Source organism: Barbus barbus, assembly GCF_936440315.1.
Source record: "Barbus barbus genome assembly, chromosome: 49".
Classification (NCBI taxonomy): Eukaryota; Metazoa; Chordata; class Actinopteri; order Cypriniformes; family Cyprinidae; genus Barbus; species Barbus barbus.
The window spans coordinates 13,079,725-13,107,025 of NC_136727.1; the positions used below are offsets into that span (position 1 = coordinate 13,079,725).

At 35.8% G+C, this 27,301-nt stretch overlaps 1 protein-coding gene across 1 annotated transcript in view; it reads left to right on the forward strand.

The window, feature by feature from the left end:
• LOC306867670 (adhesion G protein-coupled receptor L3-like) overlaps nt 1-25,653 on the forward strand; it is a 101,356-nt gene extending 75,703 nt beyond the window's left edge. The window contains exons 23-24 of the mRNA XM_079413471.1: nt 2,141-2,223; nt 24,779-25,653. Coding sequence (XP_079269597.1) covers nt 2,141-2,223; nt 24,779-24,808 — 113 coding nt within the window. The 3' untranslated portion in view covers nt 24,809-25,653. The remainder of the gene's footprint in view (nt 1-2,140; nt 2,224-24,778) is intronic.
• Nucleotides 25,654-27,301: the final 1,648 nt, after the last annotated feature.

Below are 27,301 nucleotides of genomic sequence, written 5' to 3' on the forward strand. Positions count from 1 at the left end.
GTGTTTGTGTGTGTGTGTGTATATATATATATATATATATATATATATATATATATATATATATATATATATATAGTTTTTATTTTTGCCGTATTTTAATTTTTTAATTTTTTTCAGTTTTCATTTTAATTTCAGTTTACAGTTTAGTTATTTTGGTTTATTTTGTATTATGATTTTTAAACCCATTATAATAAATATTATATTTAGCTAGGCTACCTGTGCCCCTCAGCAGAAATATACAGAAATTGAATAAATCTATCAAACACTAAATTCTAAACTAAATACAGATAAATACTTACAGCTATATAAAAGTTATTGATTTCCTCTTTTTTCTTTTATTCTTGATGAACAGACATCACAGCAGCTGGTTATTAGGTTGTTTTTGGCTGCTATTTCTTTAAGAGCTGCAGCTGCTGAACGTGACGCGGATCTTGCACGCATCGTACTTTCTCTCAACTCTCGTCACCTTTTCTGATCCATTTCAGTCTCTTCTAATGAGCTGATGAGTTGAATCGGGTGTGTTAGATGAGAGAGACAGTTATGGGATGCTCCGGGACAGTTTTGAAAACCATTTTCAGAGACATGTTCTTAATGTAACTCATATATAACACATTAAATGCACGCACAGTTTTAAGGCAGCTTTAATCGCCTTTTTGGTAACTTCATGCCTTAACTGACCACGACATTGCATGCACGTAGTTTATTTTGCGCTTTGATTTGAACTGATACAGGCTACAGCGCGCGCCTGCTGCTGAATTGAAGTTGGAGCTCGCATCTGAAACGTCTCCGGATTGATGTGATCGTAAAGACGTTCTGGGACTGAATAAATGCACTTCAGAAACAGCAGTTAGGAGTGGGGTGGCCAATCCTAGGCTCCGCCCCTGCGTTAACGGTGTTAAATAATTTTAACGCGTTAAACTGAAAAAATGTATCGCCTGCGTTAAGGCACTAATTTTGACAGCACTAATATATACACACACACACAAATGTTTATAATATATATAGTTTATATATAAATAAACTACATACATTTTCAGTTCAAGGCAACATTTCTAATTTGTTTTACTTTTTTCATGTAAAATTTGGTTACACTTTATTTTGATACTTTAGATATTCTACTAACCATAAGTAAGTGGACTATCGAAATAAAGTGTTACCTAAAATTTATATTTTATTTTCAACTTTTTAATAGTTTTATTTTACTATATATGCTATTAAAATGAGTGTGTGTTTGTGTATATGCATATATATATATATGTGTGTGTGTGTGTGTGTAAACTTTTATTCACTGTGGAATCTTCAAAGGAGTTTGTATTGTATTATTTTCATTAGCGTTTTTATGGTTACTTGCAATCTATTTGATGTTTTCTCTGTGACTTACTCTTTGAGAACTTCTTTCAAATATTCCTGCCAATGCATGTTTTCTTCATAACACAGTGGCACAATTGTAAGTTCGCAGATACAAAGAGATCTATTACTTCTTGGACTGTAAAGTGGAAATTTGACATAAAGTGAAGTCGAGCTCTCACACGTCTGCTCCACTTAAACAAATCAGCTGTTCTTTGTATATGGAAGTCAATGATTGTTCACTGTGAGGAATACCATTCTATAGTGCTTATCTGATTTCTCACTTCAATAGTAAGTGACTCTTGAATGAAGCAGTAGCACTGGCGCACAAAGGCTGGTATGTATTCAGGACATGCTGCTCACAGGCCTAATGTCTTAGACTCGATGCGTATTACGAAGTGCCCCCAGATTTATGGGCACACAGAGACCCCACCAATTGGGGACTGAGCCCTCTGGGATGGGAGGCAAAGATTGTGCTCATCCCTACCATACTATCATAGCATCTAAACACAAGTCGGCCATAAATTTGAGAAATTTATGCCATAGTGGTGTTGTGTGTCTTTTTTTCTTTGGCCGTTTGATAAAGGTTTTAAAAATATAGCTTGAACTATATTTATGTGCAGTGAAATATTAGCTTGCGCGATGGATTGTTGTTGTTTTTTTGGCTAGAGAGTTGAATAGAAGAGTTTGATAAGCATTTTACAATTTGTGAATGGTGTTTATTTGTATCATCTTACAAATTTTAACCACAAATATTTTTGTTTGCCACCTTCCTTGTCATGTGACTTCACAGGGTATCTGGCCCTCCCCAGTGTCCACGACAACTTAAATGAAGACCTGCGATGTCCTGACACTGGTGTCCACCTCTCTGGACAGGTAAGGCCTCACGCCACTTCTGTGCCCATATATCAATAAGGATCCAAGGTTATTTGACATCTGAAAAGAAAATCAATTTGCTTCCTGTACAGTGACACGAAAATGATACCAAACCCTGTACGAGTGTCAATAGCTAATATATTGTTAATATATTGTATTGTAGCAGTGTTTAGGTTTTTGAACCAAATCTTTCTGCAGTTTATGTTATTTTATTTTTTTTAAAGTGCCAATTTGAATGCCAAAAATACCACACAAAAAAAATCATTTAACAAATTGGTTTAGTGGATGATTCAGTGACTCGCTTATAAATAAACAACAAACAAATCATTCTAATGTTCCTCTCTTTTTTAAAAATCATCAAATTTTAATACCAAAAATACCAACAAAACAAATCGTTTAACAAATTAGTTTAGTGATTGATTCAGTGACTCGCACATAAATAAATAAATAAATAACAAACAAATGTTTTAAATGAACGAATTGTTCTTAAGTTCCTCCCTTTTTTAAAAATGTACAAATATTAATAAAAAAAAAAACAATGAATTGGTTTAGTGAATGATTCAGTGACTTGCTCGTAAGTAAATTACAAACAAATCTTTTAAGTGAATGAATCATTGTAAAGCTCCTCCTTTTTTTAAACTGCCAAATTTAATACCAAAAAACCTAAATAAATGTATAAAAATAATGATTTGGTTTAGTGAATGATTTAGTGGCTTTCTCATAACTAAAAAATAAATGAATTAATCGTTCTAAAGTTCCTCCTAAAAAAAAAAAAAAAAGGGCCAATTTTAATACCAAAAATAAATAATTTAATTAATGAATGAATAGATAAATAAATAGGTTTATTGAATGATTCAGTGACTTGCTCATAATTAAATAAAACACCAATTTTAATACCAAAAATATGAATAAATAAAAACATGAATGAATGTAATGAATGTTTTTTGAATGATTTAATAATTTGCACATGACAAACACAACAGACATAGGGCTGTAATTTGCAGAAAATCAATGAATTGAGGAACAAATCTGAATAAATCAAGAGTAACTAAGTTGAAACAAAATCCGCAAAACTTGTACACTGTTACTATTAAAAACGTCCTTTTTTTAGGATAAAATATTTTATATAAAATATAACATCAGATTACAGTATGTAAAACAAACAGCATTTTCTAGTTCAAAAGTAGCATTTTAGTTATTCTTCAACATTGTTGGCAACCTATTATTGATTTGAAGCGTCTTAAAATCATTACAATTACAATAAAGTAATTGAGAATCATCTTCACTTAAAAACATGGTACACTGAGAGGAAGCAGAGTGATGATCAAAGACAGCAGCCCTCTGGTGGCCAACAAAAAATGATGTCCCTATCTGTTTGTTATTACTCTCTAAACTTCTGATAGCGTTTCATAAAATGACTTCCCTCTCATTATATCATACTTCAGCTTCACATATTTTGTGTTCGTTTGGGTGGTCTCTGTCTGGTCTGAGAGATAATGTGTTCTGAGCATTGCTTTTCCCTTTTTTGCTAAATGTAAACATAAATCTAATACCAGAGTATACATAATTTTATTTACACTTGAGGCTTCACATGGAAATTTCCAGATTCCCCGTGGTGTGAATCAATTTGAAGTGTACACAGTGCATGAGGCACCCTGTCACGGTCAAGGTCACAGGCCCGGTTCCTGCTTGAGAAGTGAGGAGAGGAGAGGGGCTTACTGATAATTGGCAGTTTGGTGTGAATCGTTTCTGTCATAGTGTGACACATCCCATGATGCAAGAGTCATGATCACTCTCAGCTGTGAGATGGCAGTTTGTTCACTCTCTTACCCGGTCAGATCCTCCCAGCACTGAGATCTCCACATGTTGATTCCATCTGACTCTCAAAACCTCTTTGGTGCTTCAGCTCTTTAAGTTTTTTGTTTTGCTTTGTTTGTTTTTTTTTTTCAATAAGGTTTGCCAAACTGTCCACCTTTATAAAATGTTGCGTAGTTGGGGTGCTAAAAAAGTGTTTTGTGTGTTTATTTTATTTTATTTTTCCAACAGGTTTACTCCTTAACTAACGTTGCTTCGCATTGCTCAAAAATGAGATAAATTATTATAGAATTTATTTATTATTGATTTTGGTTTTGTTTGGTTTGTTGTTTTGATTTGTTTTGCCTTTTTTGTTTTCCATCTTCATTTTAATTTTTATTTTTTTAAACACTTTTATTTTTTTAAACACCCTTTAGCTAATATTGCTGTGTCAGAATGCTCAAAAATTTGTGAAATTATTTGATTAATTTCTTTATTAATCAATATAAAGTCCCCCTGCCTCTTTTTTGCATTTTTATTTTATTTATTTACTTCTAATTATTTGCATATAATTATTGTATATGCAAATACATATAAAATAATTATTTTATTTTATATGTATTTGCTTTTACTTTTATGACAATATTTATTACTTTCATTTAATACAAATATATATATTTATTACTTTTGGAAAGTATTTATCACAGCATTATTTGACCCAGAGGAGGACTGGCGGACAGGCAAGTATGCTCTTAAATGTAACGAGAGCTCTCTCGTCCTTACTGCACTGTAGCAGGTGGCCCAGTCAGCAAGCCCTGAACATGGACTGCAGCCCTTCTAGAACCTTTATGAACTTCCGCCAGTGTGTCAATCATTAAGTGAGTGGCAGGGCTTCCTGTTTTGGCCGTGTGAGGTTACACATCCTGGCAGGAGAGCTGCTGTCAGCCACAGGACCTCGTGCTAGTCGTGTCTCCCACACACACACTTGTTCAGCCCCGCTGGGATCTCCTGACTTGCGGGCTCTTGACACACCAGCGGAGGTGCTGCACTGATTCCTGTTTTACTTCACACCTGCACGGTGCTGTCAGGACTTCTTTCCCGGCCACACGAGAGGTCAATCATGCTTAAGTCAAAACTAATTAAACATTTTTTTGTGCCAAAAGAAAGAAAATGAATCCCTGATAGAGAGGAGAAAATGCAGAATGACAAAAATGAAATGTTTGTCAGTAAACACCTGAATAACATTGGTCTCAAAAAATATTAAAAAGTTGTCCTTGTTTGTTGTTTCTCCTTCACATATATTGTATTTTGGGGCGCTTACATTTCATCTGGCTGCATGTTTTATCTTTTTGCATATGGCATATAAATCAGATGCCATACCTTAGATTTTGAAACCTTATTCAGAGCAGAGTGGAGACTGGACAGGATAAGCTGTGGGGATGGGATTAGAAGGCAGCCATAGTTAAAAAAATAAATAAATAAAAATCTAGATTAAGTGACCAGTTTTTAAAGACCTTCTTTGGAAAAGGTTCTTTGCACAAAATGTTCTCATTTACTGAAAATTTGCACGACAGTGTGCATGACATTGTCTATCATTTTATTTAAAATAACAAAGCATCCTAAAAACAGTCAGTCTTAAATGTCCCGGAAATCCTTTGAGATGTGAAAAACAAGTCAAGTGATCAGCAGTGTGGTCATAGTCTAGTATATGACTGATTGACTTCACAGCTCTGCTCTTAATCTAAATGCTGTGTAGCATAACTGACCAATTAGCCTGTTTTAAACAGCATTTGATTGGATCAATGAGGCCTAGCTCCTCAAAGAGTTGCTAAATTGTTTCTTTCCTCTAAAGATCCGATTACTGCTGTTGCTGTTGAGTGATAGTAATTAACCGGCACTGCCTCTTTTTTCTTCTTCTTTTTTTTTTGTGTATATTTTTCAACCCTATTTTCCTTGAGCTAAATTTTTATATATGTATTTTAATATACATATAGATCTATTTTATATATTAATGGATTTATATTAATATTTGTTATGTTTATGGATTTTAATTTTTATATGTGTATATTAATTTTTATTTTATTTTATATCACACACACACACATATATATAGTGGATCTGTATTTATATTTATAAAATATACATATAGATCCATTTTATGTTTATGGATCTGTTTTTTTAGCAGTTCATTTTTTATTTACATTTACACTTATTTTTCTACGTGTATGTGCATATATATATAAAAATATATATATTATAAAAATTTGAAAAATCTAAAATTTACAAGCATATAAGAAAAATCTGCATATACACTATGTAATCTACAATGATAAAAATGACAAACACTCCTAACAAAATGACTAAATGGGAATTGAAATACATGGAGCTTTTCCCTCACCATTGTAACGTGCTGCTTTTGCAAGGCTCTTTTCAAAGTATATATATATATATATATATATATATATATATAATTATTATTATTATTATTATAAAAAAATCAAATATTCAACTTTTCACACATTTTAGCACAGGAAAAAAGCTTTGAACGTGTTGAATTTTCAATCCCACTGACAATAGACCAAAATAAAGAGGCATTTAGCTGAAAAACAATGCCAAATATTTCAAACCTCAGAGTGCAGATGGACTCACCTCTTCCACACTCATTGAACGGCCAGCCGTAAAGACCATTGTTTCACCTGAAACAATTCATATTGAATCCTCGCCATGTTGTCTTTTTATTCTGGCTGTCCGTCGGGGCCTGAGCGTTAATATGCCATCACCACAGCTCACATCCTCGTTAGACACAGCAACCGATGAGGTTTCCTGTGGCTTGGGGGCATCACCAGCAGGACACTTGCTCCTACCAATCTATCAGCGACGAGAGGAAGAGCTGTGCAGGGCTGTTATGTCACTCTGAAACGGCCACCTGAGCTCCTGTGACTAACTCCGCAGGAAGAAAGAAGCCAGACTGCAAACATCGGCCGCTTTAGATCACTACTGGAAGAGAGGCTACTGTACAGAAATAGTTTGTTGTGGAGACTGTTCTCCTTTTACAACCACATCTGCTGTCTTGTAAAGCGACAGTTCACCCAGTAATGGCGATCCGTGTTTATTTTTTTCCTAGAAAGGCATGTGTTTTTGTGAATGGAAGAGATAAAGTGAAAAATGGAAACGGCCATCCTGGTGTCATCGGTACGGAGACGCGATGTTCATTAATCGTCACTCTGGGGATCTAAAATCTGCTCATCTGCACCTCTTTACCCTGATGCTGAATGTACTGTGTGGTAGGGCGTGTGATGGACATTTCCCCTTGTGATGTGGGTGGATTGGAGAGTGACACCTACTTCCACCCCCATTGGAGAGGAAGTTCCTAATAGAACACAACAGGAAAAGAAAAACGGAAAACAAGCTGACATCTTTTCACTGATGAAGTCACTTCCTACAGGCCCTGTTGTGACCCTAATCCAACCACCCACCTACTACCCAGACTTGAGTTTGAGTTATGTGGGATGTTTTAGCAGGTAAATCTTTTAGATCTATGGCAGATCTTCATGTTTTTCTGCATGTATGATCTATGTTGACTTTTGAAGCAAATAGAACCTTATAATCCAAAGGTCTTGCGCTCAGATGCAGGAAGGACTGATCAGAAAGTTGTTGACCTCCTTTGTTTTCATTATGTCCTTGCAACATGGTACTTGACCCCAGGTCACTCAAGGAGGACCATTCATGTTGTAACACGTCTGAAAGCCACTTTAGAGCAAAAACATCTTAATTAAATTACATTTCAAAGATAGTTTAAAAAAAAATTATCAAATGTAAATAAATAGACAATTAATTGTATTTATGTCAAATAATATGTAGTATTAATACATTAAAACATAATTAGACTATTATAATTTTACATGAGTGATACATCATAATATTAATGTTTTAAAAAAATAAATACATAATATTTTTACAAATAGTTTTTTAATTGTTCAGTCATTTTAAATATTGAAATTGTTTTATACTATATTATTTTTATTTTAATATTGTATAATATATTATAATATTATTGAAATTTTATATTAAATAATTTTTAAGGTGGGGTAAGTGATTTCTGGTAGCCAATGTTGTCATTTGAAATCACCAAAACAAACACGCCCCTACTCCAAAAGGGTCTCGCTCCTATTTTGATAGCTCCACCCCACACATACATACGGCAGCGATTAGTTCTGTGAAACAAAGCAAAACCAATGTTACTCACCTATCGAGAAGAAAAAAAGCAACATCTGCATCCGATCACAGGCCTTCCCGCTCCTTGAGTTCTCTCCAGCGCTTGAAAGCTGATCCGATATTTACACGGGTCCTACTTCTTGCTTTATCGTAACACGAGCAAGCGGCACGGTGTGACAAAAAAGTACTATTATAATAAAACTAATTATAATCAGTGATGCTGTCTACACTGGATGCTTCACCGCGACACGACAAATCCCCGACAGTAAACTGCTGCCGTGTTCTATTTATGACATGTTGACACAAATTTTTAATTATTTTCAACGGTCGCTTTGTCGCATCCAGTGTAGACAGACCGGTGTAGACACGGTGTAAGCCTTCTTTTGTTCCGCAAACGTTTTCCTCTTTTGTTTTTTATCCGCCATCTCTATCTTTCTGTCGTCGCTCGGCTAATGTCCGTCATGTGCACTGAGCGCTCTCTCCTCTGCATCATGAGTAGACACGCACCTTACTGCTGATTGGCTACAAGTTTGTTTTGGTACTCAGCCCGACTCAGTTTTCTAAAGTGTTTTTGAAAAAATACATACCCCACCTTTCATCAGTATATAATATATAAATAATTTAATTATTTATTGGTTTCTACAGCTATAAATTAAATTTTGAATATATAAAAAATATATTTAACATTATATTATGTCCCTTTTGATATTAATAAAATGTATAGGTATATAATGTATACATTATCTAATATATATTAAATTATTATATAATTTTATAATTACATATAATATTCATTAAGAAATATTAATTACTTTTTCTTTTTTTTTTCTTTTTTTTTTTTAGTACTAATATAGTTTTTTCTTTTTTAATATAAACCTCAATCCTTGGCTGTAATAATACCAAATTTATATTCAATATCAGGTTACCATAAAATATCAGGATCTTATAAATTTTTGTCACAATATAATGTTTTTCTGTTTACAGATCATTTATTGCCATTTGTATTTTTTTGCCTTTTTAATATAAATAAATGTATACAGCATATAATCTATACATTATCTAATTATATATTAAATTATATAATTTTAATTACTATTATATATTTTTCTTTTTTAATATACACCTCAATCCTTGGCTTTAATAATAAATAATACATTTATATTCAATATCAGGTTACCATAAAATATAAAAATAAAAGCAATACCAGTTTGCAATTTGTACCCTTTTTTGCATCAAAATTAATTAATTATCAATTCCCACAGTGTTTATCTTGACTTTTATAATTCCAAGTAAAGTAATTTTTCAGCATTTTTCCTGGAATTCGGGATGCAAAGGTATTTTAATCCTGGCACTGCCAGTCACCCAAATGGAATTCACTCAAGGTCACAGCAATTGCTTAAAAATAATGAAACATTCAGCATTTGCATCAAATTTGTGACAAAAGGACAACGCAGTTTCACTTAAATCTTGGCAAGCGCTGTGTTTACAGCTCAGATGTTTCTCAATTATCACTTTTGTCTGTTTGTGAAATGGATCTGTTAGCGCTGTGTGAAGTTCTTGCCAACAAACAGCTGGGACAAAGAGGGAAAAAAAGATGCTTCCGTTCATGTTGAGAGTATGTTCCTGTTTACACTGAAATGCAGGTCAGCAGTGTGAGATAACAGGACCATGCTCTCATTTAGACCTGAATCATTTAACATCCCTCTAAGAAGTCCTACAGACGTCTGGCTCAATAGATGCAGATTAGATTAATGCTTAATTAAACAGCTGGCGGTCCCATAGAGCACTGCTGTTGTTAGCGGTGGGCTCGTGGTGGGCTCTGGGTGAAGTCATTAGAGCCGCGTGCCAGACCCTAGATGAGCGCTACCGCAGCTCTCTACTGGCTCATTGAAGATGCTCCCCCACCACATGCATTCATTATTCATGAACGCCAAATTTTAGTCTGACGTGTATATCAAAGACGGCGTTTGGTTTCTGATCTCCCTTATGTGTGTCCAGCGCTGGCCAAAATAAATTCTTAAAAATGTCTCTCATTTCAAATAATATCTCATTATCTCATTTACGTTTATTATCACTCAACTTTTATCTTTAGATGTTACTTAAAAAAAAAACGTGTCTGTAGCATCTAGTCAAATTGACATACTTAAAATAAAGCATTTACACCAAATTAAATGTAAATGTGCATAATTAAATGGATATTTCTGTTCCCAAACCTAGAGCTCTAGCATAGCATAGTCAGCTCCCTTTAAAGATAGTATGTTAATGTAATCTAAAGAGTTACTTAAAGGGATAATTCACCCCAAAATGAAAATTACCCCATGATTTACTCACCCTCAAGCCATCCTAGGTGTGACTTTCTTGTTTCAGACAAATGCAATCAGAGTTATATTAAAAATATCCTGGTTTTCCAAGCTTATAATGGCAGTGAATGGTGGCTGAGATTTTGAAGCCCAAAAAAGTGCATCCATCCATCATAAAAAGTGCTCCACACTGCTTTGGGGGGTTAATAGAGGCCTTCTGAAGTGAATCGATGCATTTGTGTAAAATATCCATATTTAAAACTTTATAAACCATAATTTCTAGCTTTCGCTAACTGTCATACGCTCGTTCACGAGAGAGTGGGGTTCAGCGGATGACGTAGGTGTAGCGTAAGCTCCGGAGAGAATATGTTAGTCTCCTGAGAACCAAGTTTTGTTTACAGCAAAAGAAAACCAGTCTTCTCTTGGCTCATATCGAAATCCTCCAACATTTTTCTTTACAAATCCTCGTTTTGTACTTCTAATTTGAGACTGGTGTTTTGTTTTATCTTTTGTGCTTATGTGTTCATCACTTCTAACCGGAACGTACGCTACGCCTACATCCTTCGTCATCCTCTGGAACGCCACTCGCTTGTGAACGCGTGTCGATTTATCTTCAAAAACCGAAATGAAGCATTCTACATTTGCAGTAACTGTGCACGTCAACAAATAGTGCTCATCTGTGACTCACATTTGATTCCAGTAGAGTTTGATTAGCATGTTGCTGTGCTAACAAACTAAATGTACAGTATGCACATATTTAAAGAGATGTTTCTCTTCCAAAACCTAGCAATTTGCTTAGCATAGTCAGCTCCCTTCAACTCTATCATGTTCAGTGTCATATAACTTCAAAAGTTGCTAAACAGAATAGTGCTCTTCTGTGACTCGCATTTAATTCCAATAGAGTTTAACATTAGCATGTTGCTAAGCTAAAGCTTGTCTAATCAGCGTAAACTCAAATGTTGGGACAATTATTAGTTATTTTTAACTTAAATTTCCAATTGAATTAAATACACCTATTTTGTCTTTACTAGTCATGCCATGTTTCTTGCAATGCATTCTGGGATGGTTACTTGCAATGTTGCCTTAGCATTTAGCTAAAACAAGGTACCTCGTGTGTAATGCTACAAAATGTGTTATAAAAAGGCCAGTTCACACAGCACGCATTTTTCAGTGCAATGGAAAACTTTTCAAGGTGTAGAGACGTATTTTTATTCAAATTTAAACTATTTTTAACTTGAGCTTCACAATTTTAAAACATAATGTCATTTGCGAAATGCTGTAAAAGACGCAAGATGCAAATGCAGTGTTTACATTGGAGAAACTATGGAAAAGTAGCGCAGTGGAATACAAAAACTTTGAATGACCCCTAAGAAGGTACTGTAGATCGCTAGATTTTAGAATAGAGTTGTAATCATTTTTATGGGCTAAACATCTAAAGAAGGTGAACTATTAGCTAAAATTGGTATTGTGTCAATTTTGACTGTTGTGTTTGTTTTTCATTATAGTTTTTCTCAATTGCTAACAAGCGTTTAGCGATACTTAAAGTACTTTTTCTAAACTCTTAACACAGCAACACACCTACATCACACAATTAGCCAATTAGTTAATTTTCTGGCCAAAACCACATTTTGTTAAATAAATAAAAACTCTTTCAAAATGCTGAATACCTTTTTCTACATAAACTCTATCAAAACACAGCAAACCCGATTCAAAATCGAGTCATTTGGTCCAAACATTGGCACTGGTTTTCAATAGGAACATACAGCCAATCATAGTGCATAGACTGTCAAAATGATAACAATTAATGGCATAACAAAAACTGCATTACTTGTCATTTCTCAGTTCTACTTGCATATATAATAGACAATATAAAAATCCATAGTTTTTTGTAATTTAGCCTTCAGTTTACCTTCATCTGAAAACCATTTTACATGTTTAACATTGTGTTTTTAAATTGTGTTCATTCTTGGCAACATACTATCTAAAACTGAATGAGTCATTACTTTATAGAATTTACAATAGAAACAATAGGGTCCCCTATGCAGAAATTAAATTGGAACCTTGAACCTTCCAGGTGTTGGATGTGGATGGTGCCCCCTTGGTAGCTGATGCCAGTGATCAACAAAAATTCCAACATACATGGCCTTTGGTTACTATGCAAGCTTGTTTCCATCACAGAATATAAAAAGTAAAAACAGTAATTGTGACCTTTTTATCTCATAATTCTGACCTATTTTGGAATTGTGAGTTTACATCTTGCAAAGTCAGAATTCTGAGATAAAGTCACAATTACCCATTAACTTTTATATTCCATGTCAGAAATAAGCTTTGATAGGTTGCACATGTGTAAGGGGAAAAAACAAACAAACAAACTTAAAAATGCAGTCTAACACACATTCTTACTCCTCTCCTCTCCCCTACCTCTTCTCCCTTTTTCTGATCCAGCTACTCCTCTACCTTCTACAACTATTCCTCTCCCTCTCCTTCTCCCTCTCCCAGGCATTATTTTTTCTCTCTCTGATTCTTTGTGTTGTTCTGCATCCACAAAGCCAATTCAAAGAGGTCTTTTTTACTCTGTTGATGATGTAATAGAAAGAGCTTCAACACCTGACTATTCCTCCAACTGAGACTGGAATCAGCTATTTCTAAATATTTCAGTGATCTGTTACTTAAAAGTGCTTAGCAGTTGTTACAACATTTTATAGAGAGATTTTTTCAATACTTTTGAGCTGCTGTTGAAGCAGAAGTATAAGCTTTATACTATATTTAAGGTTTGGCACATTAGGTCTTCATTTCTGACATGCTGTGTTTAAGCATTTGTAAATAAGACTAAAAAGATCCATGATTTTGGTTTTGGGTAAGCTTGTATGAAAAGAAAATGTAAGCATTTTAGAAACATGGTAATTGACTGCATATTGTGTGAAAACAACACAAAAAATGGTATGGTCACAACAGACGGATGTTGAGCTAATTGTGCATAGAGTTTTAAAAATGTGACTACAGATTGGACAAAAGGATGTTAGCAACTGTAAGTTGGATCCTAACTTCAATGTCGCCATCTTGTCTAGATTAATTTTAGTCAAGTCTATCATGCTTTGTGCCCAACGAGGATCAATGACTTCTGCCTCATATAGTCTTTCGACGAAAAACATGGACAAAAGAAAGTCTTACTAGTTTGGAACGACATGAAGATGAATAACCAATGATTGTTGGTTATTAACTATAATATTAAGAAGATCAGGCCCTTTCTCTCGGAACATGCAACGCAACTCCTTGTTTAGGCTCTTGTTCTGTCCAGACTTGACTATTGCAATGCTCTCTTGGCAGGTCTTCCAGCCAATTCTATTAAACCTCTACAATTAATCCAAAATGCCGCTGCAAGATTAATCTTTAATGAGCCGAAAAGAACGCACGTCACGCCTCTGTTCATCAATTTGCACTGGCTACCAATAGCTGCTCGCATTAAATTCAAGGCATTAATGTTTGCCTACAGAACCACCACTGGCTCTGCACCCCTTTACCTAAATTCTTTACTTCAGACTTATGTGCCCTCTAGAAGCTTGCGTTCTTCAAGTGAACAACGAATTATTGTACCATCCCAAAAACACAGAAAAACACTTTCAAGGACTTTTTCATTAACTGTTCCCATCTGGTGGAATGACCTGCCCAACTCGATCCGAGCAGCCGAATCCTTACCCATCTTCAAGAAACGGCTAAAAACTCATCTGTTCCATCTTTACTTGACCCTCTAACTCTAGCACTATCTATTCTAATTGTATTTTATCTATGTCTTTTTATTAAAAAATAACAACAATAATAATAATAATTATCTGTACTGCGTTAGGCTAACCAAGACTTGTAATAGCACTTGCACGTTGTTGCTCTTTTGTTGGTTTTGATTGCTTCTTATGTCCTCATTTGTAAGTCGCTTTGGATAAAAGCGTCTGCTAAATGACTAAATAAATAAATAAATAAATAAAAAAACTATCGCTGTGAAAGCTGAAACCATTGCCTTGCAATTAGCATGTTTTCCCTGGTCAAATTAAGCCAAGGTGCTCATGTGGGAAAATTGGATTCGAATCTGGCCCGACTCTACAAAAACACCCTGTAAACAGTTCTCAGGAGAGGTATTTCACATCTGCACATGATCTATGGCCTGTTGGTTTACACATCACACAACATCAGACGGCCGAAGGAATTCTGATTGACATTAAGCAGATACAGTGTCTCCTTTCGCTAGTGCACACACGCTAACAGTGGCGGCAGGCACCGACAATCTAGCCATAGGTCAATGACAGCTTGACGGGCTTTGCCTGGTTCTCTCTGCTGGTGACACAAAGCAGCCCTCCTCTGTGATGCACACTGAAACAGATGCACACCAGTGTTAGCCCCGGAGCTCCCTCCACGCTCTCTTTGATGGTCCAGGGCTCCGGCCCTCTGATGTGGCCCTCTTTCAGAGCGTGTCATGTTCGCTTGGTGAGCACAGGCTGTCTGATATCAAGTAGCTGCTGCCAGGGAACCAGTGTTGTAGAGGAACTGAGTGGTCTCCAAGGATCGAATGGCAGACTAAATAACTGCCGATTTGCCATCAACTATCTGCTGTGTACGAACAGCTGTTTATCAGAAGAAAGCGAGGCGGACAGCCAAAGGTTCTTCAATGCTCTTTCTTCACCAAATTCTGGAAAAATTATCGGCAGAGACTAATGTGCTGCATTCACTTGACTTCTGCCTCTTTATACCTCTTGGCAAATGTCTTGAAATGGTCAAGCAGGCGTGCTGGCTGGTTTGAATAAGATACAAATGAAAGAGATGCTATTTAGTGCATTAGTGCAATTTCGGTTCGCTACAATTTAAGTAGATTTATCAACCACGTCAGTGCATGCTGTTGATTATCACAATGGAAGTCCATGGGGAAAGACATTGTACCAACAACTAAAAAAAAAGAGAGATAAATATATATATATATATATATATATATATATATATATATATATTTCAAATATGTCATACTTTGAAAATGTCTATTCTATATATAATTCTATATATTATCTTAATTGAATCTGTTAATATATTTAACAAAATATACAATAATAATTATTATATACTTATGATTTGTTCTTTTTTTATTTTATTTTTTTATTTAGCCTTCTTTCTTTCTTTCTTTTTATATTCCTGTGCTAAAATGTTTAAAAAGTTGAAACACAATTGTGTTGTATTTTTAATTAATTTGATCAATTTTACATCAATAATTTAAAACGTTTCCACAATCAACCATAGTCATTGATTCATTCATTCCTATCCCTGTACTAAAATGTTAAAAATGCAAATTCATTCATTATTTCACTCACTCATTCATTCCCATGCTAAGAAATTTATTTATTTATTTATTTTTAAATTTGATAAGTTTTACATTGATAATTAAATATTTTATATACAAGTTTCCACAGTCAACCATATTCATTCATTCATATTCCTGTGCTAAAATGTTTGAAATGTATTTATTTTGCTAATTTTGCTCATTTTTACATTTGTATAAACTGACATGTCATTATTTTTACAGACCACAAGGCATTTGCTTTGCAAAAGACAAACCTCAGCCAATTCTGCCCTGAAAATCACTGACTTGTGTACCTGCTTCATATTGTGAAGAAAAACGTTCATTGTTTAGTAACATCAATTGTTGTGACGCCTCAACGGAATCCTGTGATTGTAAGCAGTGCTAATTATGCAAAAAAACTAAACTTGCGTTAATTTCCTATTCCCAAACATGCGTCCCAATGCGTTTGGCACATCTGAGCGACCTGCGGCCTGGCGGATGGATTCCAGAGCTGTAGTTTTGCATGTGCTTGAGTTTGATTTGCTTGTGCCGCGGCGTGAACCGTCCCAATCTTCTGCTGTTTCCTGAGTGCTCCATCAGTGGGTCACAATTCAAGGTTGAACAGTACAGTTCAACACCTGTAAAGTTCAGCTTTTTCCAGGCTGTTATGAATGATTTTATGCTCTTTGTGGAGCGGTAAATGTATGTTATGCAGCATACACAATGGTTTTGTAGCTGTAGCTGTGTCTACAAAGAGCATGTTTGATTTTGTTATGTTTGTCTGGTTGAACTCCTGTCACGCTCATATGACCTTGGGTGACATTTCCAAGCACATGTATTGAAAATTCTGACACTTCCTATTGTCAAACCACAAAGAAACACTTGAGCATTGAATCTTGCACCTCATTGGAGGAATTACAATCAGGAAGTGACCTTGGATACACCCTCCCCTTTTATTAAAAGGGGTGAATCCAGGAAGACCTTTGAAACAGAATATATTTTGTGTGTCTTCGCCAACAACAGTATCCGCATAAACCACCAATCCCAAATGCAGTTCACAAAGAACACGGCACATTTTAGCCTTGATTTATTGTTTTATTTAATAATGGTATTAGTTTTTTTAAAATAAGCAGATATTTGAACCTCTGAGGATTTGGGTTGGTTGGTGATACAGCGGCCAGATATCTGGTTGCAGTATAAGCGCACGTTTGTTAGCATGCCATTTAGGAAGTATTATTCTTGGATCCATTGGCATGTCGTTAAGTGTTTTAGGCAACTCTGGTCTCATTAATGAAGCTTCACTCTTAGTCTGGCCTTCGTTCCAACCAATAACGCTTAACTGCACCACTTATACAATTATTATAGGTTGCAGATTTTGCCGTAAAACTGCAATAATTTAAAAGAATGCTAATCATCTTTGTAAAGGTGTTTTGGTAAAACAGTCTGCTTAGAGAAGTATGTAACTATGGGGTTCTGTTCGTACTTACTAGCCTCAAATATTTAACCATATTTACTTGTGTCTAAATGACAGTACAGTATGTTTTATAAGTAACAATCTAAAAAAAAATTTTCATTTCAAAGCCCAGATACTTCTCAAATCTGTATGACTTTCATTTTTTTGCATAAAACTCAAAAGCAGATGTTTAAATCTTATAAAAGGACAAATAAATAAATGATAAATATGTATATAATAATATAATTATAGAATAAAGATGCATATAATAATATAATAGTAGTAATAATAATAATAAAATATTGTAATATAATATATTATTATATAATAAATAAATGGAGACAAACTCAAAAACAATTCAAAAAGCACTATGAAAGTGGTCCATATGTCTCAATTACAATATTTTAAATCCATATGAAATCATGACAGGAAATAGACCAAAACTTAATTTGTTATTTACTGTCGTTCGCCATAATTTTAGTATTATTTATATATTTAATTATTGTATATATGTTTTTATTAATATTTTGAATGAGCTTTTATTTTTATATTTAAATTTTTCACTTTAATTCATTTAATTTTTAGTAATGTTGTTATGTGCTTATTTTACCAATTAGGGCTAAATTATTTTATTTAGCATTTTTAGTCATTTATTTATAATTTTAGAGTTTTACTGTTGCCAACATTTCTAATTATTGTTTAGCTTAAGTTTTTTATATCTAATATTATATTTAGTTTTATTGCTGCTTTATTTCAATTAACAAACTTATTTTTTTAAAGATTTATTTTTGGTGTTTTTGCCTTTAATGTGATAGGACAGATCAGAGCTGACAAGAAGTGAAGTGGGAGAGAGAGGGGGATGGCATCGGGAAAGGTTCTCAAGTCGGATTCGAACTCAGGACGCCCGTATTTTGGCGCGCTGCCCACAAGGCTATCGACACGGACAATGTTTTTAATACTTTACTTAATAATAACCCTGTTGAAAATTCAAACTTGACGCCAAGTTTGACATTTCTTATGTGTTTCGAAGCCGTATTTTTTTAACTGAAAAAGAACTGCGGTAACATTCTTCAAAACATCTCCTTTTGTGTTCCACAGAAGAAAGTAAAGGTCATTGCACACATTTTCGTCCAAAAGTTCTGCACGTTAAAAAATAAATACGACCTAACGCTGTTTCAATCATGTTTACATACTGCCTCCGAAATTTTCGTCTGTCATAAAAAATTCTGATCGGGTTCGATTTTCTGCGTTTTCACATCCGTAGCAAGCATTTTGATAGGAAAGGGTGAAGAATACGGAAAAAACGGACTCAGTGTGCAATGGCCTTAAGTCGAATGGGTTTTAACTGACATGAGGGAGAGTAAATTAAAACAGAATTAAAATTAGTAAAAAAATAAGTAAGCTTCCTACTTTTCATCATTTAAGCTTCTTAGTCTCTATACACTCCATTGAACTCTCATTACTCACAAAACACTGTTGTTTTTTTTTATATCTGGGCCGTGTTCCATTGGCCGTTCCAACGAACTGCGAGCCGAGGTATTGTTACAAATTACTCTTGGCAAAACAGCCTATCATTTGTGACAATAAGAGGTCATTTTTCATGTCTGACCTTCTGTTTGGGCTGCATTTCTGATCCTATGTAATTATGTCTTTGTGCTTTAGAATGTGGAAATTTAATCGCTTTTATAAAGAGGCCCGGCAAACGGCAGCAGCGGAGAAAGAGTTTTAGAGGAACTACGCGACCATTTTAACAGGACAACATGTTTGAATTAGATGTTCTAGCACTGGCTCTAAATGGATTTCTGAAGTGGTTGTTTGTGAGGATTTTCAATCGGACGTAACCTTGAGTCTTTTTTATGGGAGGTCCGTCGGATTTAAGTGCTGGTATAGCATGAAGAGCCTGAGTACATGCGTTTCTCTCTCTCCATCTATCTCGTTCCCGCTCTCTTCTCTCCTCTCTCTCTCTCTCTCTCTGTCTGTCTGTCTGTCTGCCTCTTTTTCTTTCTGAAATTGAAAAACCTGCCTCTGAAGTTGTTGCCATTGTCTGGGTAATTAATGGAATGCTGAGAGCGAGGTCCAGGTGCTTAAAGAGATTTTTTTTTTCCTCATGACTAATAAGGATAGAAAATACACATTAGTGCTTTTGTGGTCTTTCTTTTTTATATATAAACTTATGTATAATACATGCATTTAAATGAAAGGACGGTGACCTTCGCTGTGTTCCGTTTCAAACCCACCACATTTGTTTTGCATGTTGAGGTGAGGTTTAGCATAACAATCCAAATTCTCCTATTTAATATGCATCTATTAATTCGTCCATTTCAGGAGTTGGGAAGTTTGGGTCAAGGGCTCCGAGCAGTATTTTAAGCTGAGCTAAAAGTTTCTCGCTACAAATAACCATGGCCTGATGTTTATTGATGTGCGCTGATTATTTATAGACTGTTACTGTTTCTGTAGAAGACACAGAGCTGATTTTATTGAATAATATGGACATGGAGTTGTTAGCTGGGCTGCATAATTAATGACATGTTAATGAATATTATAATTATGGTTTTGTAGGTGTTAAACGGATAATACTGTCAACAGATAGACACAGGACACAGAGGTAAGTGCAATACAATCAACAGGTTTATTGAGTAGTAGCAGAGGGGAATGAGATGAGCAGAATGTCCAGGTAAGCAGGCGGGGAATGTGAATGTCTCTAGGGGCTTATCTGAGTGTGAATGTCCTTTTTCCTTTTCCAGGGGATCCGGAGGTAACGGTGGAGCGTGGAGAGGTGGAGAACTGGAGCGGTGGAGAACATCACATGGTCCAGCTACATCACGTGATGGCGATGTTCGGCCAGGTTCTGGGAGTAGATCAGGATATCGTCTATGTACACAATGACAAACCGGTGGAGGAACTCCCGGAACACCTCGTTCATAAACCCCTGGAAGACGGACGGAGAGTTGGAAAGGCCATACGGCATGATCCGATATTCATAGTGGCCTGAGGAGGTAATGAACGCCGTCTTCCACTCGTCGCCTTCCCGGATATGAACGAGGTTATAGGCGCTCCACAGGTCCAGCTTCGAGAAGATGCGGGCCTCACGGAGTTCCTCGAGGGCGGCCGGGACCAGGGGAAGAGGATAAGGGAGCTTGACAGTGTGATCATTGAAGGTCCGGTAGTCGATGCAGGGCCGCAAGCCTCCGTCATTCTTGCCCACAAAGAAGAAGCTCGAGGCCGCCGAAGAGGTGGCAGGGCGAATTAACTGTTGTTGGAGAGCCTCCTTGATGTAATCCTCCATCGCCTTGCACTCCGGGATGGACAGGGGGTACACTTGACCTTTGGGGAGTATAGCACCAGGCAGCAGGTTGATGGCATAATCCCATGGCCGGTACGGTGGTAACTTCGTGGTTGTCTGTTTGCTGAACACATCCTGGAATGCCAGGTAGTCAGATGGGATTGTCGGAACCTCACGAGGTACGAGGCTCTCCACTTGGGTGGAATGAACTTGGAGCTTCAGGTTACTAACCAGGGGCACACAGACGTTGGAGAGACATCATATTCAAACATTGTAGTCTGGAATTACAGTTTAGGAAAAAACAACTATGATTTTGCAGTCATATAGTCTAGTATGTATGATTTTATAGTAGCTCTTATGATTCTGCAGCCATAGACTCGTATGCTGTTCACAGCATACGAGCAACATGCTGTGAACTACAAAATGATGTACTTTGTACCATAAAAAAAGGAAATTTTATATCTGAGAAACTAATTATTATTGTTTAGCGCGCTATTAAATATATTTGTGAACATTAAACATTCTTCTAAACATTCTTAGATGCTAGCATTCATCATGTTGTAGTTTGGGAAAACCCAACTAAACGCATTCAAGTTTGTCACAATAACACACTAACTAATGCAAAAAAAAGCATTACTTACTCATCAGATCGATCTTCTCTTCTGGATGAACTCTTGCTCTTATTTTGAGGGAAATCCAGCCTTTACTCAGCGTGTCTTCTTCCAGAAACGAACAGTAGCAGCGATGAACAGTCTCTTCACTCTTTGTTTATGTTGGGCGTCTCCATGCGCGCGCGGCTCACGTGGTTATTTACATGTGAACACGAGGGGGCGGGATCACATTAGAAATAATGAGTTAGACTGGACACACTGAACATCGTGTCGGTTTCATACGGATTACTTTATCACAGAACGTTTGTTTTCGATATGACTTACTTCATTTGAAAGTAGACACTTCAGGCTTTCTATAGAGATAACGCCCATGTTTGTGATTGTGTATTTGTGTTGAGTATTTGCTGAGTTACACTTCATTTTAGTGACGCGTTACTATAAGCAGATCGCGGAGATGGAGAAGACAGAGAGCGCACCCTGTTGGTTTTATTTTTTTCACCAAAACCACAAAGTTTTGTTGTAATCGTGAGTGTACACAAATTTTTTTTTTCCTGTAGAGCTGCTTTGCAACGATTTGTATTGTAAAAAGCGCTATACAAATAATCTTGATCGGCGGAGACCGGAACTTGATGTGCCCACGCCCGAGCGGTTTTCCCTGTATGGTCTCGATCTTCAGCTCAGCCTGTCTCTGCCGGGGTAAATCAAGCTGTTTTAGGAGGGCTTGTGAGATGAAATCGCCTGAGGATCCCAAGTCCACGAGGGCGGGTACTGAAATTAAATGATGTGGGGTGAGCAGTTGCACCATTAGCAGTGGTACGGTAGAGATAGCAAGCTCCAAATGGAGGGTACTCACCGCTGGGCATGGGGGGCACACCCGAATGAAATGCCCCGGAACGCCGCAGTAAAGGCACAGCCCTGTGGCGAGACGTCGAGCACGCTCAGTGCGTGAGAGGCGATTAGTATCCATTTGCATAGGTTCTGGTACCGGAGGACAGGCAGCTGGTGAGGACGGAGAATGAGCGGTTATGTCCGGCTGACAAGCCGTGAGACGTTGGGAGATCTTAACGGCCTTCTGCATGAAGCTCTCCAGACCGACAGTGTCATCATAGATCGCTATCTGGGCTCTGATCTGTGGATCCAAGCCCTGACGCTAAGCAGTGAGTAGCGCTGCCTCGTTCCATCCACACGAGGCCACCAGAGTCCGGAACTGCAGAGTATAGTCACTGGCCGAAAAATCTCCCTGACGGAGGCGGATGAGTTTGTCGGGAATGGAGAGCGAGCCGGTGGATAGGCCGAAGACCTCCTTGAAGTGGGAAGAGAAAGCATCGAAAGAGTTAATTATAGTGGTCTGTGAGTTCCAGATGGCTCGTGCCCAGGGCAATGCCCGTCCGGTTAGCAGGGAGATCAGGAAGGCAACTTTAGCCCGTTTGCTGGAAAATTTATGGGATTGCATCTCTATGTAGAGTGAAACTTGGAGTAAAAAACTGCTACATTCAACTGCCTCACCCGGATAGTTTGCAGGGATGGCCATGGGACTGGCAGAGGCAGACTGAGGGTGTGTGACCGGATAGAGAGCTGTTCAAAGAGCGCTGACCAGCTCTTCGAGGGGATCCGCAGTGGCGGGGTTCGGGAACTCCATCTCCGGTCGTCGGTTCTGGTCTGGTCTTCTGTCAGCAGATAGACACAGGACACAGAAGTAAGTGCAATACAATCAACAGGTTTATTGAGTAGTAGCAGAGGGGAATGAGATGAGCAGAATGTCCAGGTAAGCAGGCGGGGAATGTCTATAGGGACTTATCTGAGTGTGGATGTCTTTTTAATTTTCCAGGGGATCCGGAGGTAACAGTGGAGCGTGGAGACGGTAGAGAACTGGAGAGGTGGAGACCAGGGATAGGAACACTGGAGCAACTGGTAGGTAGACAAAAGGTAAGTGGGTCAGGTTAGTCAACATGAAAAGTTTGAGACCAGACGGGAGTGTGAACGGGAGCTTTTATTTTTTGTTTTCAGTTTTCATTTGAAATATTTTAAATCATTTTGATGTGTTCATTTTACCAATTATGGTTAATTTATTTTATTTGATCATTTTTAGTAATTTCTTTATAATTTTAGTGTTTTAATGTTGCCAAGGCAACATTTCTAATTATTGTTTAGCTTAAGTTTTTCATCTAATATTTATATTTTGTTTTAATTCAGCTTTATTTCAATTAACGAAAATGCTTCTAATACTAAAATTTTAATACACTCAAAAATGAAAAAAAGAAGAAAAAATCATAAAACAATAATCTTGAAAGTATGTGCGTATATATATGTACACACACAATATTATAATAAAATATAAATAACTATTTTTCATAACACACTTCAGTACACTGTTAAAAAGTGCAATTTGTAATAATGTCAAATTAATATTTACTTTAAAGTACATTTTAAATAATTGCGTTTTAAACTTTTATCATATTTTAACAAAGTGCATTTATTTTGAAGTGTTGACTAACATACGAAAGCACATGAAGTATTTTAACTATAGTCTTTTATTTGATATTTAAAGGTATATATATATATATATATATATATATATATATACGTATATATATATATTAAATGTGCTAAATTGCAGATTTATTGTTACAAATACGTATTTGTAAATATATTTAAATACACAACCTAAGTTTGATTTTTAAGAAATTATTTTTTAGAAATGACAAAACTACATGGTAGTTAAATTGCATTTAAAATAAATTTTAGCTATAATACATTTGCATGCAATTAAATGTTCAAAAAAATTACATTCAGTTCACATTCTGAATATTCTTTTGAAGTTTTATTTCTGTTCTTAGTTCCCTTTAAGGTCCCTTTAATTTACTTCTAGGTTATATTTCCTCATGATTGTGGTGAAATAATCCAATGGTAATCTCTTGTAGCTTTTGACTGACTACTGTATTGATGGATTCAAGCGGTCTGAATGAATCTGTCACTGCTGCAGTCTGTTCTCACAGTCGCTCAGCAGGACAGCTCTCAAAATGAAGGGCTTCAGTAAATCGTGTGGTTGTGTTGGTTTAGGGCTCTTGCTTTCTATTTTAGATTTATAACTGCTCAGATCTGTGCCTGTGAACAATTTGGTATGCAGCTCAATCAATTTTGCTATCATTTGAAAATACGGTTTTGTGCTTGTGTGATTGAGAATGATGAAGTTTTGCTTTACAAATATCTATATATCAGTGTAGAAATCATAATGTTGATATTCTATGACGTGTTAGTATACGCTTGGGCACATTTAGGAATTGTTTACAGGCCAAAGATCTGTTCTGCTCATATGCAAAAGAGCACTCTTAAATTCAAACAATTGCATTTAATATAAATTGAAACTATAATACGTTTGATTTTAATTGCAATTAACATGCACTTAAGTGTCCAAAACATAACATTTTCTTTGCATTTTGACTAGTATTTTAAAGAATATAATTTTTTTGTGAAAAGTATAACACAAAAGTATGCTAAAGTGCAATTGTTGGGGGTGAAAAGTATTATTTTCTCTGTATTTATTCTTAATTTTTTCTTCCTACTTATTTCTCATTCTCTCAGGAGACAGACTTCCAAGCGAATGCAGTCTGAACGTACTCATGGAGGGCGAACTGACATCCCACTATTCACCTCCTCAGCAGAACAGCGACGTGTCTTCATTGAAACAATTCTTCACGTCTTGTGTTTTGGTGAAGTGCAGATAGTGTGTAAATGATATCCTTAAAGGGATAGTTGACCCAAAAATTAAAATTCTGTCATCATTTATTCACCCTCAACTTTTTCTGCTTTAATTTAGTTCTGCTTCTGTTTGTTTTCCTTTCTGTTCCTCTGCTTTTGTTTAGATTCGCCTCCCTTTTATTTTGTTTTCCTTTCCTCTGCTTTTGTTTTGCTGCCATTAGCCTGTTTGAGTTTCTTTCTTCTGTTAAACACAAAATAAGATCATTTGAAGAATGTTGGGAACCAAACAGTTGACGGTAGCCATTGACTTCCATAGTATGGACAAAAATGCTATTGAAGTCAATGGTTACCGTCAACCGTTTGATTACCAACATTCTTCAAAATATCTTTTTGGTTTCAACTTGAGGGTGAGTAAATGATGACAGAATTTTCATTTTTGGATGAACTATCCCTTAAATGTTTCTATATATTTTGTAACTTATCTTGACGTAAACTACAATATGTTCATTTGTGACAAACAGTCTTACTACTTTGAATGTTTTATTGAAGATTTACTCTATTTTGTACAGGTTTCATTTTGAATAAGCTAAAATTAATCTTTGCTGTAAATAATAGGCAGTTTAATCTTGAAATCGTGAAATCTGAGGCCCTTTTCCTATTCTTGAATCTGTATCAAGTTTTCATGTTTGTATGATTAGAAGGTTGAAACTTGTTCAATGATCATCGATGCCAGAAATAGAAATAAAACAACTTTTGGCATAATAGTCATTTATTAAAATATGATGGAAAGATTCCAAGAGCTTGTATGGAAACTCTTTATGGCAAGAGGTGACATCAGAGATGCGGGTCTGACTGTGGCTTCCAGCGCATTAACAAGAGAATCCCAATCCAAACATTCAGGCGGGTAAGCAGACATCCAAAGCAGCTGCGGGACTTCCGGTGGTGGGGAACAAAATGGGAACGAGGGGCACTGCATTTCTTAAGATTGTCGGTCTGATCAACACACAACACAGTCACAAAACGAAGCAAATACAAACCAATTTCCCTAGAATCAATAAAGAAGTGGCCTTATGTACAAACGGGGGCATAGATGCCATGCAGCAAATGTTGATTAAAGCAGTTGTGTTCATACAAAATACTTTCTACAGCATTTTTGTCTGAAATCATTTACATTGATAAGGTGTGTAACATCATGTGTGTTTAAAAAATCATCTGCTGATTGGGATAAGTCACCATGGTGGCCATTTTCACTGCTTTTTAAATCAACACATTTCATTTCAGGTGTGATACAAGTCACCTTAACAGTTTTTTACTGCGTGGACGATACTTTTTGACCTTTTACAGTCAACACAAAATGACATTTGCGACCCAATTTACTTCCATACTTTGTCATATTTCCACATAAAGCAGGTAATTTCATCAGAACAATTGTGGCAGTACTTTTGGTATTGAATAGTGGCTGTTAAAATAGAGCTGAATGTGAGTATGCAGTGGATTTTGGGAAATTACACAAGCACATACTTTTCATAGGTAAATGAAGGCTGAAGGCCAAGTTTGTCATCAAATGAGCATCTTAATGTCTGCTAATGGTAAGGTTTCTTTAAAAAAAAAAAAAAATTATAATTTGCAATTTATTACAGTACCGTTTATAACATTAATCTTAATTTTGATTAATTTACTGCTTTTGTTTTACTTGGTTTTTTTATTCCTTCCATTTGCTTGTTTTGTTTTTCTTGGTTCTGCTTTCCCTTTCTCAGCTTTTGTTTTATTTTGCTTCAATTTGCTTTTTGTTTTGTTTGGCTTTTTGTTTTCTGTTTTCCTTTCCTCATTTTTATTTAGTTTTCCTTCCATTAGCTTGCTTTGTTTTTTGTTTAGCTTTTACTTTTTCTGCTTTCATTTAGTTTAGCTTCTCTTTACTTTGTTTTTGTTTTTTTCCCTCTCTGTTCCATTGCTTTTGTTTTGTTTTGCTACCCTTTTATTTTGTTTTGTATTATTTTGCTTTATGTTTTCCTTTCGTCTGTTTTTGTTTCGTTTTGCTTGACTTTGATTTTTTTGTTTTGCTTTCATTTCCTGTTTTTGTTTTTTGTTTTACTTCACTTTGCTTTTTGTTTTGTTTTGCTTTCATTTCCACTGCTTTTGTTTCGTTTTGCTTGACTTTGATTTTTGTTTTGTTTTGCTTTCATTTCCTCTGTTTTTGTTTTGTTTTGCTTGACTTTGATTTTTGTTTTGTTTTGCTTTCATTTCCTCTGTTTTTGTTTTTTGTTTTACTTCACTTTGCTTTTTGTTTTGTTTTGCTTTCATTTCCACTGCTTTTGTTTTGTTTGCTTTGTTTTTCTTTTCGTTGTAATTGAATAATATTGGCTATTTTCTGCCCTAGGTGACACCAGCTGATAGATATGGAAGTAA